At 38.9% G+C, this 17,377-nt stretch overlaps 1 protein-coding gene across 1 annotated transcript in view; it reads right to left on the reverse strand.

The window, feature by feature from the left end:
- Positions 1-2,453: 2,453 nt before the first annotated feature.
- The window catches only part of LOC110982894 (adhesion G protein-coupled receptor L2-like), a 40,874-nt gene continuing 25,950 nt past the window's right edge, over positions 2,454-17,377 (reverse strand). The window contains exons 17-26 of the mRNA XM_022241661.2: positions 16,312-16,417; positions 15,853-16,009; positions 14,625-14,691; positions 13,730-13,796; positions 13,102-13,187; positions 11,685-11,811; positions 9,601-9,642; positions 8,642-8,719; positions 7,189-7,249; positions 2,454-6,121 (exon numbers count right to left, since the gene is read on the reverse strand). Coding sequence (XP_022097353.2) covers positions 6,090-6,121; positions 7,189-7,249; positions 8,642-8,719; positions 9,601-9,642; positions 11,685-11,811; positions 13,102-13,187; positions 13,730-13,796; positions 14,625-14,691; positions 15,853-16,009; positions 16,312-16,417 — 823 coding nt within the window. The 3' untranslated portion in view covers positions 2,454-6,089. The remainder of the gene's footprint in view (positions 6,122-7,188; positions 7,250-8,641; positions 8,720-9,600; positions 9,643-11,684; positions 11,812-13,101; positions 13,188-13,729; positions 13,797-14,624; positions 14,692-15,852; positions 16,010-16,311; positions 16,418-17,377) is intronic.

The following is a 17,377-nucleotide window of genomic DNA, read 5'->3' on the forward strand; positions in this document are numbered from 1 at the left end:
TATAAACCGAGCGAACATAATCTTTTGGGCAATTTCTGTAAACCATCGGGACAAAAATGTTCCTCATTCTCTTTTCACGGTTAAATAACTTCCCTTTCATCGCAAATTGGGACCACGATTCGGCTGCGTTGTATTCATTCTTTGCACCTAGGTGCAGGTATATGAGGCGCCCTTTATGACTTGAATAGTACAAAAACAATCAAACGAAAATACTATAAATACGACAAAACCAATATTTATCGGAAGAAATTGAAATAAAGCTTAAACGAAACGAGTGTATAAAGGACAAAAGAATTATATAGGACGAAAACCGATCTGTTATATAGGGCAAAGTTTGGAAGGAGGTTGTCAACAACTTCTCGTACACGAACGTTTACATTATTTTCCAATTCTCGAGCCATGGTTCAGGATCACAGCTGGCCAACTCCCCAGGTTGCTACTCGCAGGAAACTCACCTTTCCCTCGTTGTTGGTTTTTTTTTGGGGGGGGGGAAGTTGCCTCGTTATAAGCTTATCTTCGAAAAAAGTCCGTGCGCTCCTGAATATACCTAGGGCCCTGTTTACTGGTCTAGGGTCCTATCTTGACTTTTCAAATTTGATTATATCAAAATATAGTGCGCCAACAGCCTGTAAATGTTGAGGGCGGTAAGAAGCAGAGACAGGGAGAAGGGCGGGGACAGGAAACAAAAGGGGTATGGAAATACCCCGTTCTTTGTGGTTGGAATTACATTACACTCAACTTTTGTCAAACGTCATCATACCTAAACTTAGTTTTTCTTTGTGTACACTTTTCAAGGCAACCATAATCGTTCATTTGGCTGTGATTTACCCGATGTGGTGGTTCAACTAAGTGGAAGGCCAGGCGGGACACGCCTCTGATCAGAGTTTTTGGTATGACTTAATATATTGAGTGTTGCTTTCAGAAAACGAGATCCCACCCCAAGTTCATCGTATAAATTTCACCCTGGGGTGTCTTTTTATTTATTTGTTTTGTTTCATTTCTGACTGACATATATAAAGTTCCGATTTTATCTGACACTCGGTTGGTACTTTATAGTCCATGGCCTCGCGCATGTAATCCCTCGCTCGCTGAACACGTAACTTATTCGAAGTAAACATTCTTTCGGCTGAATGGGCGTTTTCGAAAACGCTCTGTGCGACATTCATAAAATTGCAGACAAAAATAATGATTGTAAGGCAATAACGAGAAAACTCTTGATGGCTCGGGGCGAAAAGACAATGCACTGCTACGATATCAGAGAAACTGCCTTGGGGCGAATTGCACCCCATGGCCCTTTTAGGGTTAAACCCTGCACATTTTGACCAAGAAAAGACCCCCACCCCCCCATTACGTGGACAAACAATGACACTGATATCCAATATTACACGACTATTATAGGCATGGGCGTTTTCGCGCAAAACATGTACGCATAGCCTGCGCATGAGCGTTGACAGAATGGGGGCACAGCTCTTTCGGGGAGGGGTGGGTGGGAAAGAATTCAGCAGCAAACTCACAATTAAAGGTGGACGGGAGTCAGTCCCAAGGGGTTTGTGATTTCCATCCCTTTGTTTTGGTTCCTTCATTTCCCTTCTGTTTTCTCTCCCCGTTTTTTTTCTGGGGGAGTGCCCCATTGCCCACATCCTTGCGACATTAGGGCAATATCGCGCCGCCCAAGCAGGTGGCCCAGCGTGTTTTCCAAATGAAATACTCACCCCTGAAACGATAAGATTTATTTTGTAGTTGATACGACATTCTGGCTAAAATTACAAGTAATCAGTGAGTGGCTGTTAAAAGTAGAAGACCAAAAATCTCAAAGAGTAAAATGTTACATCTAGTTCCCCCAGACCTAACAACAAACCATTGATCGCAACGTATTACTATTATTTAACCCTAAAAGAGCAGGGGGCGAATTCCACCCCCTCCCCCATCGACATTTATTCCAATATCGCCACAGTGCAATTTTTTTCAGGAGCTGAGCCTTTACGAGTTTTAGAGTAACTCTTTGCTGTTATTTTAACACCAATATTGTGAAATTCGAACATACCGTTCTCGCGCAGTGCGCATTTCTCTGAGACGGGTCAGCCCAGAATACGAGTGTAGCCTTGACCTTCCAATGACAGTGACAACAAAACCACGCGTCTGGGTTCAAACTTCACATGTTTAATGATGAGTGTCTTTACATGCATGCCAAGTTTAACAAATTCGACCGTGATACAGTTGAGTTCTTGGTGGTGAGGGGGTTTAGTTTGCTCCCACCCAGCGGCGAGAGAGGCCAAACATGGCTCTCTCTGTGGGTTAAGGGTAGTCGTTGGTCAAAGACAAGTTATTGGTCTTAGATTAAGAGTAGATTGGTTAGGGATGGCTAAGACAAGGAACCACGTTTTTGACCGAAAAGTTACTATAAAATACAAGGTACTCTATGCTACACATAGACTGGAGAAAACACTAAAAGCTTGGCATATTTAAGACGATGCGTTTATTGGCGGCGAATGACTTGAACATTCTTGGTGCAATATTAGTAAGTACACAAAACTGCCAACGAATCTAATCGATAATCGAAGACCTCTCCACTCTTCATTGTCATAATACAGCTCAAGTATACTAATATTTGGATTGTTTGGCATGGGGCAAGGTCGGAAATAAAAGCTGAGGGCTGCCGCACCCGCTGAAACACCTTCTGACTTAAGTCGAACAAGTGATCAAAATCTTATACCCTGAAAAGTTAGGGGTAGAATCCACCTGCATTATCTATTTTTCATTCCGTTTATGTATGTATAATTTTATTTGAATGTCTTGATCAGCATTTTTACAAACTGCAGAGCGATTCCTCATCCATGTTTTGGCACAATATTTCAAATTAAAATGTCCGATCTGCCGTTCTCACCCATAATTATGTCGACTTCTAAAACTCCAGTTGGTGAAAAGTCTTCAGTTTTGTACTTGCCGCAGTTTTGCTTCCGCCTGCACCTTCCAAACGCTTTATCCAACTTAGCTAAAACTTTCCAGATGTGCTCAACATTGACATCGCATAGCACATAGCCTACCTACAGTTTCATTAACCCTATCAGTCCTCAATCCTTCACCTGTTGGAGGATTGAGGACTGTTAGGGTTTAGACATCATTTATGTCCAAGATCTGTCGAGACAGAAAGATACCGCACAATTTATCCGAAATCGATCAGCAGTAAGTTTGTATTTATAATACTGTTCAGTTTGTTTTGAACCGTGCATAAAATATCAATCACGTGATAAGGCACTTTTGTAGAACTATAGTTGAAAAACTATTTACAGTAACTTTGAATAAATGGAACATTTAGTTCATGCAAAGCAAAGTTAAATATTCGCATCAGCGCGGCAACGCTGAACGCCTTCCAAAAGGTACAATCCCGATCACTATATTGTACACACACTTTCGTACATAACCTACATAACAATTACATACTATAATTTAATTCGATGTTTTTTTTACATCCACAATACGATATAGAGAAAATATCGTGAAAATTGTAATAATCTATTACACGAGTATACCGGTACGTTTGCAATGTAGTGTTCTGCGAGGGGTCTCAAAGCGTCTATCAAGAGTGCAAGTGAATATATATTGCTTGTAAATGCAAACCAAAAAGGCCGTAATACAAATACATGTACACATGTCATAATATTGCTATTCCACACAAATACCATGTTCAATAATCATTACACCAGTTACAATTATAAAAACTGAAATTTTCAGTCATTTTTCACAAAAGATTCAGCAGAGGTGTGGTTTTCAAATGTTTTTATGAATTTAAATCAGTTGCGTTAATTTCCGTAGTTTAACTGTCAAGCGTTGGTACGTATGCTATAATAACAATAATAACGATAAATGCTTAACGTTTTAGCATAATGATAAAATTTATCATTTATCATTATGCTATTCGTTTAGATTTTCCAGACTGCAAAACTCTTGCAGAACACTGAAGTTTCGTGTGTAAATTTACACCGTGCAAATCGAACAGTAGGCCTATTACATGTCAATAAAAGGTGAAATTTCCAATTACTGGTAAAATACGCATAAGAACAAAATCCGGTGATGTCAAACAATACTATTTTAAATAAATGCAAGATGTAAAAAACCTCGGATTGTTGAGGCTTTAAAACTGAAAGAAATGGACAAATTACTTTAAACTCTACCCACAAGTTGGGAATAAAATTGTATTCACCCCCGTTTCAGGTAATTTCATGCTACTTGTCCAGAATATTTTCAATTTTTTTCACATTACAGAATATGTCACACTCACTTTTGATAAAAAGGAATAACAAGAAAAACAGCTCAATTATATGAGTAAAATTAACACTGTAAAAGAAATTACATTCTAATACACAATAATCGTTAAGAATTTAAAAAATAAAGCACTTACATTCTGGCAATTTTCCAGAATGAAAATTGATGTAATGTCCCATTTTTTAGAATAATTGTTTTCAAGAATATGCTCTCAATATATAAGAACATCACCTGTGTAAGCATACAAGCACTGATTTCAAATGGAGATTTATTTTCGGAAATATTTATCGATTTTGACCGCAACTAGCAGGCACAACAGTGTGCCAATTCGATTAAACCTGTGCAATAAAAATAATGACGAAATTATTTTGTTGTGGGCATAAGGGTTGCTGGGGAGCATACATATTTTCAGAAGGGCACTGAGGAATCCCCATGCTTATGGTCATTTTGTATGGTGATGCGTGGGCAAAATATGACAAAGCATGTCTAAAGTACGTGCATACAGCACAATCCACCAAAAAGCTGTCCAAATCAAAAACAATACCTTACATTTTTCACCAAATATCAACAGCCGTTAAAGGCATCTCTAGGGCTTAATGCTACAAAAACACTCTTCGAACGCATACAATGGCAAATATACACTGGCCCCTCTCAGACTTTTGGATTTCAAAGAGAACAAGCTCTCTACGTGCACAGCAGAGCAGTGGTGGGAAAATTTGGCATGGGACAAAACTGGCAGAAATAAAACATCACAAACGTATGGTGCAGTACGCCTAGACATACTTGTTATTGTTTGTTATCACTTTTCATTTGTCAGTTATTACCACAATTGGGGCTTGACTTGTGCACATCACTTTCCTATCTAGGTCTACATCTTAGTACATGTATATATTTGAAAATTCGTCGAGCGAACTGTGATTTCTCCGAATGTTACATTTCAGTATTGATCCTTGCCTGATTTTCTAAGTCTAACAGGTCACTCAATTCAATAACCAAAATGGAACATTTTGTACAGTTAACCTCAGATGTGAAATGGTCTGTTTCAAAGGAAGCTAACTTTCATTTCTTAATGATGGAACAATATGATAGCTTGTTACACAATATTTTCGTGAACACTACTCTATTGTGTACTTTCTCCATGACTGAAGAACTGCGTAGCATAGCAGTGAACTCTTAATATCCTTGCAAGCACAACTGATGCAATGCAATATTTCAATAACACAAACTATTTAATAGTATTCATATCTTAAGGAAACCCTGCTATGATAAATATTTATGATTCTAATTTTCCTTTTGTTCTTCTAACGTTTCTAGTGTTTGGTAATTCTGATTTTTGTTACACCTCAGTCTATTGGTTTGTATTTGTTTTGTTTTGTCCTTGTTTTGGTTTGACTGTGGTGTACTGCAATGGTCTTTTTTCAAGTATAATTTGTTGTCAGTCTTCCTTGTCTGGTTCTTTTTTGTTGTCTTGATAAGGCATTTCTGTATAAGACTTTGTCTTCTGAATATGCCCCCGTATTTGCCCTCTTTTATTTAAATGTCCCATGGTCTTATTTAAGTTTCACTCCTGTAGTCAAATATCTTTCATTTATTGACCTTGTGTATAATTTGATATATACATTGCAAAACGAAAATAAATGTAAAAAAAAAAAAATTAAAGTTTTGCCGTTGTATGTCAAGAAATATGTGTTTGCATGATTCTCAGTATCTCTGATAACGCACCTGCTCTTAAATGTTTCCAATTGGTCAACCAATGGCATTTATGTAATATTAGTGATCTGTCATAGTGATATATACATCACTGTCAGCATATTTTCGGTGATGCTTCAGTTCTTGTAGACAGGCTTGGTAAACTTCTCTGCAACAGAAAAGCCAAAAAGGAAAACTGGGAGTCAGAAGATGTCAATTCAACAAAATTTCAACCCCAAGATACAAATGGCAGCAAAAAGATTTTCAAAGTGGGGGTAGTTATGAGACCATTAGGCATTTAATAGGCAGATCCATATTAAGCCCCACCCCATTATAGGGCCTGCAAAAAGGAGGGGGGGTATGCCCACAGTCAAAAAAATGGGGGTCTCTTGCTGTGCTTAGTGCTTCTGACAGTTTATTTTAATTCATATTTAAACATAAGATTCTGGCTGATATTTGACAAAGAACCTCTTCACACTTGTCTGTGGTCTGAAATTCAGATCAAAGATGGCACTGACTTGTATTCTCAAGACCTGGAATCAACATTTTGATTTCTGACCAAATCAGGCATGAATTCAGTGTTCACACTACAAGAGCCGGGAAGGACGGGAAAACCTTTGACAATATCTCTCCAATAACATCACAGTGCATTTCTTCCCTGCACTCAGCCTTGGGAAGTTTATTCAGCAATGTCTTGTGATAATTAAATTCAGTTTGTGACTATCAGGCATGCCATTCTTGCAAAACGAGAATTTTTCTGCGACAGGTTGGCCAAGAATGTATACTTAAATTTCCCACTGGCCCACATCTGTGAGGCTATGAACTTCAAATGGCAGTAAAAACAAAATCATGTATCAGATTCAAATGAATCCTCACGGCTTTACTTGTAATGAATGGCTTTATATGTATGCCAGGTTTCAACAGGATTGGGCATTTGACAGCCGACTTTTTATTTAAGTGGGTTTTTTGAAGCAGTTTCCATTATTTTTAAGCTGGGTAAATCAAGATTCTGTGGGGAGTATTGGATTTAATGCTCAACATCTTTGATCCACATAGATTTAAGTATATACGTACTGCATATAGGGAGGGGGAAAATCTGCCTCCCCCAGCTGGATTAAAGATGATCTGAAAAAGTCTAACAGATTACAATGCAGTGATATCATCCAGTGTTGTTAGGTTAACCAGTTGCAACAAACAAATGTACAGCAGGGTAGATGAACAGAGCGAGACACATACTTTCATTCTGACTGAAGGACGACATCTCGGTGGACTTCTCCGGTGCAGAACTTGAGAAAGCCTGGAAGTAGGAAAACATGAAATGATGACACCGAATTCTGATAGCGGTCGGCAGGAACATTCACTTATAGGGGTGTGTGTGTCCCCTGTTAGGGCATCCCCTAGCTGCTAGAGGCATGTTGCCCGAGTTGGACAACTTTGAAATCTATTACAAATATACCCGAGTTATGATTCCCATGGGGGGAGGGGAGGGGAGGGGCTATTGGATCATCACTCCCATTTTTTTCATGGTGAGAAAAAAAAGTGCATTTGGGGGTACATTTTGAACTTCCTAACATTCAGAATGTATTCAGCAATACTGAAAAAGGGAGAAGAGTCCGAAAGCTTTAAACAGGCCATTTGGACGTAAGGTTTAGGGGTGTAAGATTTACATCAGTAATATGACCACTAGCTCCAGTGTCATGCTGTGTTCCGCACACAGTCCTTAGTCAAATTTCCTTGGCTGGGCAATTTATTTATTTTTTTTATTCAAGAAAGTCATCTCCTCATCCCCTAAGTTCCCAGCACAGATTTACCTCATTGCTGGGCAACTTTGAAAGAGATACATACACTGGCCATGTCTTTGGGGCATTGGCGTTTCCGGGGGGAGGGGGAGATGATGATACTTCATGGGTGAGTGGGAAAGAAAGTAATCAGTATATTCATATTTATGAAATATTAGCATCAAATTAAAACCCTTAGAACACTTTCTCTTCCCAAACATCATGTTGACTAACCCCAAAGCCAAATTCATTTTTTAATTCCCCCCCCAAAAAAGCTGGTACGCCACTGCTTTTGGGGTGTATGAATTGAACTGGTTAACTGGTAACCAGAATTAGAAATTGTTACTGAGGTGGTGCTACACTTGACAATGGTGCATATATACTGGCTAATGAATATCTCCCCTACCAGCAGGATATTTACTTACCAAAATGCACTTGCATTTCAAGTTTAAGCATATGCGCGAGTGTAGCACCACTGAATAGGAATCTCCTTGGATGTTCTATGTAGTTCCTCTGGCTCAAGAAAGGCCAGGAATCCCAAAATATCCACAAACTAGCCCCTCAATGAGAGGATTAGGTTAAGGCTCCTGATGGTAACTATTGGGGACCACATTACCCTCCTTTTTTATTGGGGAGGTAAAATGTTGTGGAACAGCTTTTAGTGTGGTGTTTGAGGTATGTTCAAGTAAAACATGCAATTTACAGTTGCTGTTTTATGTCATAAACATAAGATAATGTGTTACTAATATTGCAATACGAATACTTAATACATTTATTACTGATTTGAATAGGAAACAGAAAACGGAACTAAGTTTTAGCAATGAACAATTCCTGTCGAAAATTTTTCACATGTTGGTATTTTTATCCAAGAGGTTTGCTTCTGAGTTAGGATCGTGTCTGCTCTCACTCACCCAGATCTTGTTGAAGAGCATGTTCTCATCTCCTGAAGCTCCCACTTTGCCAAAGCGTCGGCGCATTGCTCCCTTGACCTGTGCAAAAAAAAAAAAAAAATCAGGCATCATATTCACTTAAACTGGATTTACTCAAATCAGAAGATTCCAACAGGCAGACTAATCTTTTGGTCAACCTTCATGAGTTTAACGAGGCACAAAGTTAATTATGCACCAACAGATTATGTGAGAATCCTTAAAAATATTTTGAAGATCATCTGCTGCAATAGCTCACAATCACTGGCATAGTAGGATGAAAGGTCTGAGGGGGGCACCTGACAGGGAGGTGCACATACTCTTTCAAGGAGCACTGAAAGAACTCGGGCATATAAAAAAGTTGAGTACATTTCAGAATTTCAAGTGGGGGTAGGGGTCGTCAGGGGCAGTAGGTATGGACTTCCATGGGGGATATTTTCCTGGAAATCTTTTCACCAGAAATTCTTTTCAACTGCTGGTTCTGTGAAGCTTTCGTTTGATACCATACAACATAATGACTGTATCAATAAAATGCAGCTGAGATGTACACATAATTATGTCATGCTCGTACATTTTGTGGCTATTCAAATCCAATATGCTTGGATTTAGCTTAAGTCATTTCTTGTTTTCCTGTTTTTGACTTCAATTCTCTTTAATGTGAAAGAAAGAACCTTTACTTGATCTACTCTGCATTGCAACTGACCTCTCATATTCTCCAATCTAACAGGGTATGTACAGCCACATTGTCTACTCTTTACAATGGGTATACATAGCATATTTTTTTCTGGAGAGATTCTACTGTTGGAATTTCCGTTTTTGCTTCAGTCCCCCTTGATTTTATTGTGGAAATTTGCACCCTGTTTCCAATTCGAAACTTATTCATCTTCTTGATGTAGCAAGCATAATGTTCATTACAAAACATCAATCAGTGCTTGTTTACGTACCTCATCATTCAGCAAAACGTGAAAGATGAACAGAAACACACCCTGGAATGAAAAAAGGACATGAGCATCTTGGCTTCAAAACTTCTGCACGATATCACTATTTCAATGAGTACATTGCAACAGCAACGGAACGGTTTTAAAAGAGGGGCCCCGGCCATTCCCTACTAAAAATTGCCTATTCAAACCAATTGGTTTTTACATTGGATTTAATTGAAATGAATTGGATCTAATTGACCATCAATTTGTGCTCAATTGGTTTCTGTTGGTATGTTTTCTCTCCCATTTGTTTTCCCCATCAATTGGGGATTTCAAATAGGACACAATTGGTTTCAACTGACATTTTTTTCTTTGCTGTTTATTTCCCCAATCAATTGGAATTTCAAATGGGAACCAAATGTTTCCAATTGGTTTGCTTTCTCTCTGTTTGTTTTCCTCAATCAATAGGAAATTCCAAATGGGACACAACTGGTTTCCAATTGGTTTGCTTTCAGCTTGTTTCCTCCATCAAATGGATTTTTCAAATGGGACTCAATTGGTTTGAATTGGTACTGAAATGGTTTCAATTGGTTCTTCAGTTGGTTACAGTTGGATTGTGAACTGGCATTCAAATGGTGTCAATTGGTTTGAAATGGACCAATTGAGAAAAGGTGTGAATTTACTATTCAAACCAATCAAGCCCAATTGGATTCTGATTGATTCCAAGCAAAAGCAATTGGTTTGAAACTGGTTTTTGAATTGGTAAGTGACTTGGATCCAATTGGTACGTGAATTGGATCCAATAGTTTTAAAGTGAATTGATCTGAACAGGTAAATGAATTGGACATTTTCAGTAGCGTTAGGCTGAAAAGAATAAAACTATAAAGTTTCAATGTACCTCCAATGGCTGGTAGGCCTAAAGTTGGGGGCAAAATGACTACTGTTTCAAAGGTGGGGGGGGGGCAATGGCCCCCTCAGTCTCCCTGTTCTGCCACCAGTGGTACATTGAGATGTTCCATTAAAGACAAGACAATGAAATTTGGTCTTTTCAAAGAGGATGAAAATACAGGTCAGACGGATAAAGTTAAACACACTTTTGAGGTCACACTTGTACTGGCCTTTGGTAGTAGGTTTGGTCAAGTTTATTCATTCAAACAGTTTGTGACTTGGCCTAATTGAAATCTACCCATTGATTTGTGATGGACATGTAAAGAATTGACTAGATGTCAGCCCTAACTATGACCAGATCCCACAAAATGAGTCTAGAAACAGTTACTATGTTTATTTCTTGTTTGCAGTACTCAAAGCATACCAAGCTGTTCATTTTGATGCTCCTCAATTGACATCCTCATGTAGGATGCATGTATGTTTGTAATTCCTACCACTGAATTCCAAAAGTATTTGTTTACAACTGAAGTTGCTCTGATGATTATGTTGAGTTATTATCTTGTTAATGAAAAAAAAAAGATGATTATGCCAACATTGGAAACTCAGAAGGTGGAACACAAAGTGCATGCACAGTGCAAACGCCTTGTCATCTTACTCACTGCTGCTAGTCATTTATCGTATCTGTTCACTCTTGAATGTTAAACCTGCGATGAAAACAGTTGGGATGCTTTGGTCTAAGAATCTGACGGTGAAAACATGTAGATGCCATGGCCTTTTGAGTGATGGAAAATGCAAAAGGCATGATGGAGCCTTGTGAAGATGTGCAGAGCCGTTGGGTGTTTGTACTGAGTCATGCGTCATATTGCGCCTGTGTATCAATGCTTTCACACTCGTTCACATGGAGTATATGTATTTGGGTTCACTACTGTTTAATGTTCTGCATGGTTGCCATGCTCTGGGGGTCTACATGTTTAATGGGGATGAGCAAATTTCACAGATAGTGTGGGGTGAGCAAGTGGGACAATTTCCGATTTTGTTTTCTCAGAATGTTCCAAGCCTTTACTTCAAAATTGGAACAGTTCCAATTAAATTTGAATAGTAGAAAGACCGGGATCCTTTTTAAAAGCCTTGATCTTCAGCAAAACATTCAAGAGCAACGGCAAAATCCTTATATATAACAGGTTTGTAAAATCCTTGTTTCAGAGTGCATTAACAGTTACCTGTAAGGAGTTGAAAATAGCAAACAGGTACTGGAAAAAGATCGTTGACTCTCCGAATGCCAGGAGCCCAAAGATCCAAGACAGTCCAAGGATGGGCAGCAACACTACCACTGCACGCAAGCCCGACCTGAGAAGCAGACCAAAGAGGGTTTCGTCATGGATGAAAATGGTGCGATTAAAGGGGATGGTTCATTATGCATAAGGAAAGTTACATGACCCATTGATAATGGAGGGATGTGTTTATCCAAGTGCATCAAGTGCAACACGACAAAAAGGCTGTTTGGTAATGCACAAACTCTTTAATTTGTGAACTGACATTGAATGGAGGGTGATATGAGGCCGCAAGATTTTCTGGGATCTAGAGGTATTCTGAAGGAATAAGACTTTGCACATACTGTCAAAAGACTAGTTAGTTTGTTAGTGAGTTGGCATTGCTGAGCTACTTTCCTGATGCTTCTGCTTCAGAAAAACTTTGAGAGCATATTTTAAGTAAAATGGGGTATTACTCTGAATGATGTCACATCTTGTCTTTTTGGTACACATGAACATCAACAAACTAAAACTGAAGTATTTAGTCTGACACTTTCATGCTTGTGATCATAACCTCACTTTGAAACAGTTGAATTAAACGATTCGAGGATCAATTCAACGTTTTCAACTTGTTTTTCCTAACCATTGTTAAACAAATATTCAAATGCCGAATTGAAAGTTTTAAAGCTGGATTTTAATATTTCAAATGATTGATTAAGCATTTAAAATGCTGGATTCAACACTTCCGTGGCCACTGACTAAATGCTGCACTTAGAAATATTACTTTCAGCACTTCAGTTTGTATCGAATGAGCTGTTTTATAAGCTGGATTTAAATGTTCAAATGCTTAATTAACATTTAAATTCTGGATTCAACGCTTTCAAAGTGTCTTTACAGATGTATACATGTAAGTGTTGGATTTAACACTTCAGTTTTTAACGTGTAGAATGATAATTAAGAACTTCCCCCAAAAAATTAGAATTTAATACATTACTGGCTCTGCATAAAGCTTGATTATCATTATTATTCTTAAGAGGAGCAAATCTTTGGAAGAATCTTTATTCCTCCTTCCTAACTGAGAAATTTGTCAAATGGATTATATTCTGTTATCTATGCTCTAGGTGAGGTGAAAAGAAAATGTTTTTTTTATTTTTCAACTTTTGCTAGTTATTAATTTATAATTGGCATAGTGTTGTCTAAATCACACTTTAAGGGCAACACAGTGTTGAATTTTTTTTTCAAAATGGTAAACTCTCTGCAAATCATAAAGCTCAATGAGCCACCCTCTACATCTGGGAACATCTATAGGGTTTGCCAACTAGAAGACTGTCCTTTTGAAAACAGACTCTTTATCTCAAAAAGAATATCTTCTTAACTGTCCTCTTACTTGAATTTGTCCTTGTCAGACTTGTCCTTGAAAACCTTGACTGAGACAAAGGCCTTCATGGTCAAGAATGTCACGAATGCGTTGAACTGAAAGATAAAAATAGAAAAATGGGGGTTTGCGTACAAAGCACTTGAAAATTGTTTTCACTTTGAAAAGCCTTCATGATTTTTCACTGCTCCTGTCTTGCAGATCATGTTTCCATATCAATTTCAGAGAAAGTGTCATAACATTCTTCCAGAATGTCAGTTTGGGTAAGCTGTTTCACTGTTTGGATCAATGCATTGTAGATTTTTGTTGACTTAGGAAAACCCCAATGCTTAATGATATCTATTGGCAATACCTCCCATTTTCATCCCAGGATATACAACTCGTAGGAGTCTTTTGATTGGGGATGGATGGTAAAGTCAGTTTTACTGTAAAAAGTTAAGAACATCAGTTGAGCTCCTGACGAGTTTCTTTTCGTGGAGCTTGCTTTCACTCAAGAAATATTGCTAATCTTTGCCAAAATCCTTTTTTTCACAAATCTTAGAGTCCAATTTTACAACAGCTTCCAATCAATGTGAATTTGAAGTTGCAGCTCAGAACGAATTAGAGAGAAAAAAAGTTGCTGTTACGGTATCCAACTTACGACAATGATGAGCATTGCCGGTCCTACAAAAGCCCAGATTCCAGCCCCCTCGACTGACAGCCAACACCTGAAGAACAAAAGGGGGCAAACGTACAGTTTATCCCCTGACAAAAATCACATTTGTCCAGTGGAGTAGGGTGGGGGGGCCACACAACCTTCTCCCCAGCACAAGAACGTGCCCCCCCCTCTGCGCCCCTCAATTGAAAATTCGAAGTGTCCACAGCACGGTGTGAGTGTACAAGCCACAGTTAATTTGCTTTAATCAGTGCCCCCTTGGAAAAATATGGTGCACTCTGAGTTGACCCCTCAGTACCTCAGAAACTTAATAAGGGAATAAATGTGTGGTTGGCCAGTCTTAAATGTGCATTTAAGACTGGCTCAGGAGAAGGGACATGACTAATGTCAGAGCTGCAGGTGACGGCATTAGTTTAAGACTGGCCAAGCACATGCTTTTTCCCATTCATAAATACATTTTTATTCAGAGCATCAAAAGAATTTAACATATGATGAATTTCCAACCTTTACTTTCTGTTTCCCAAACATCCCCGTCCGTTTTATGGTATATTGCTTTTGAAAATTGTCCAATAGAATCCCCTGCAATGAACTTGGCACGTTCATACATGGTCATATACAGGTATTTATGAATGCTAGTTATGCCACTGCATTTGTCATCATCATTGGTAGCTATCATTGCTTCCTGTTAATGTATGACGGTAAGGCATATAAAAAACAAGTGTCCCAACCCCAGATTGGTTGCTGGTGCCAACTTGACAAGCTCAATCGGTAAAAAAAAATCTGGCCAGATGCAGCTCACTATGAACCATGAACTGCGCTGTCTTTATTTACTCCTTTTATCATAGATCTTATTGATATCATTTTTCTCACCACTACTTACAGGTCTTTTGTTCCATACACTTCATGGTTAATCCCTGCGGTGATGGCAACCACCACAGCAGGGGCACCTGTAATGAAATAAGCAGCAAGATACAAACCAACTGATTGGTGGATCTCTTTCTAATTTGCTCCACTTCCCTATGAGTGCCTGGCAGTCCTCTCTGCCTATTCATGTGACTGTAGTCTACTTTGGCAACGAGAAGGTTAGAAGCCACTACTGCGGCAGCACAAAATTTGTTTACAGGTGGTATGCTGTGACTTGCCAGATGCATGCGCATGGAGCTTTGGACTGCGCTTGTGTGAGTGTGGTACCACTGCAGTTTTTGCGTCTCCTGGCATTGATCTATACAAATTAGATTCCTTTTTGTGTGTGTGAGTTTGTTTCTGCATTCAGTTGGGGACCCTGAACAATAGAGGACAATAAGGTCCCCGATTGACAGAGGGTCCCCGATAATTGATAACTGTGCACAAAAGATATGGGTTGTCTTCTAAAAAAGTTAAAGTACAAACAAAAGAGGAACCATAAGGGTCCCCAGTTGCAGGCAAATACACACTTGTGTGTGTGTGGACTTCCAATCAAAATTTTGCTCACATAAGAGTTTGTCCCCTTTCCTTTGCCTCAGTGACACATAACTAAGATTGTGGCAATGGAACTGGCCATGGCTGTGGTACTGAATTTGACAAAGTTGACTACAGCATTGATACCCCATGTATATAGAACCTAAGTAGTGACTACAGCATTGACACCCCATGTATAGTACCCAATTAATAGTGGTGTATCAGGTCTTGGATCCAAGGGGGGAGGTAAAATCGGAAATTTTTCATGAAAAACACAACTGTCTGACTTTTTCCTCCATAAAAGTAGCCTTTACCCCCCACGGTGATAGGCCTGTATTGTAAATGCTGGTAGTTTAAATACTTTAAGAATATTAATAACAAAATGGAAACATGTCTACTTGATACACCAATGAATACCTGATTGAAAATGACATATTGCTAAAGTCTTCTCCTGGTAAAATTTTAAAAAAGGTTTCATTGGTACTGAACCTTTACAAAACTGGGTAAAATCCATAAAAGCATTCCCTTGTGTGTTGCCATCTCAGGAAAAGATAAGGAGCAAAATGAGAAAAATTAGCATTTAAAAGTAAAACAGAATTATGGGATAGACAGTAAACCCAGCCATGTCCTCAATCCAGCCTAACTGTGCCTCCTATCATAAGGTGGCCTACCCCAGCCCAGGATACAGAAGTAGATCAGGTCCACCACACTGCCAGGCCGGGTGGCTTTTTTCACTTTCTGGTACAGGTAGATGCCATTACACAGCAGCCAGGCCATGACGCACAAGAAGAAGTAGTGTAACATGGCAGCTACGGCCTTGCAGGCAATCTGGAAAAAAAAACCCAAAACCCCCAAAATCCCATTAAGTCAAGGCTTGATTTTAGTACTATTTTCTGATCTGTGCAATTTATTGAAGATGGTAGATCAACAGTGTAGTGACCCATGCAGGAGTTGAAAGTGACAGTATTTTAGATATTCACCGCTCCATTCCGGGGGGTGGGTAGATGTGGTAATGATGATTTTTTTAGGAATGGAAAAAAGGTTTGCTAGTTGGACTGTTATTTTTAGAAAACACATTTCCATTTCCATCCCCTTCCCCTGACCTAGTACTGATGTCAATAAGGTCTTACCTCGTTCACTTTTGCTGTTTCTATTCCAGCAACAAACAGCAGCTGAGCAAAGAACAGGGCTACGCACAGATTCTTCACAATGCCCATGCGCGTGGAGTTCAGCTCTCTACAATTAATCAAGCATGAAGATGTTGGCTTTAATGTAAAGGGTATAATTAGTGGCATGTCTTCCAATTGTGACAGCAATTGTGTGTTCGGTTGTTTGTGCACTACGGTCAAGTTCGGGCGGCCTGTTCTTGATACGGGTTTCGCGTTCTTGCACTCGAACGCGTAACATGACCCAAGAACACTATTCTCGGAACAGGTTCAAACACCACCTCTTCATCAGGGTTTTACACGAACACACAGGAAAACTCGTGAGATTTTATTTTTGAAAAGCTGCAAAAACTATCCAGATGGCTTACAAAACTGGAGACAACGGAAAGTTTTGCACAATTAACATCAATAATTTTCCATGACAGATATGATTTTTTTAAATGGAAAAGAAGTTAGCTCAAAAAATAAATCTCAAAGAATGTACAAGGATGCTGCCATGTTGCATGTTGCTTGCATGAACATACGAGAACAAGCCGCCCGAACTCAGACTCTGTGTTAACACCTGTTTACAAACAAGCTTTCACATAATCAGCAAATTTGGTAAAAACCAAGCAGTTCCTGAATGACCCAATGTTAAGTCTTATATAAGAATTTGATATGCTGATGCAGCACATACTGTCCATTTTGAACATAACATGAACAACTGGCAGTATAATACCAGCTTTAATACAAGGTTTCAAGGAAGCACTCTTGGCTCGATGATGCTCTTTATTTCACCTTTTTTTCCTTTGGCGATCCAGAGATATAGTTGGGATCATTATTTAGTCTGATCAACAGACCTAATTGAAATAACACAGAACATGCATTTTGCCTTTACGATTTGATTCCAATGGAGATGCTGATGGCAATATGTATGCACTGAAACATGTTGAAAAGTGACCTGTTTTCCTAGGCATAGCACAAACTCCAACTGCAGCATATATCTCTGGATTGATAAAAGCATATAAGAAGAAAGAATAGGCACCGTCAA

This window comes from Acanthaster planci, linkage group LG01, assembly GCF_054643075.1.
Source record: "Acanthaster planci isolate LZ-2023a linkage group LG01, COTS_SCS, whole genome shotgun sequence".
NCBI lineage: Eukaryota > Metazoa > Echinodermata > Asteroidea > Valvatida > Acanthasteridae > Acanthaster > Acanthaster planci.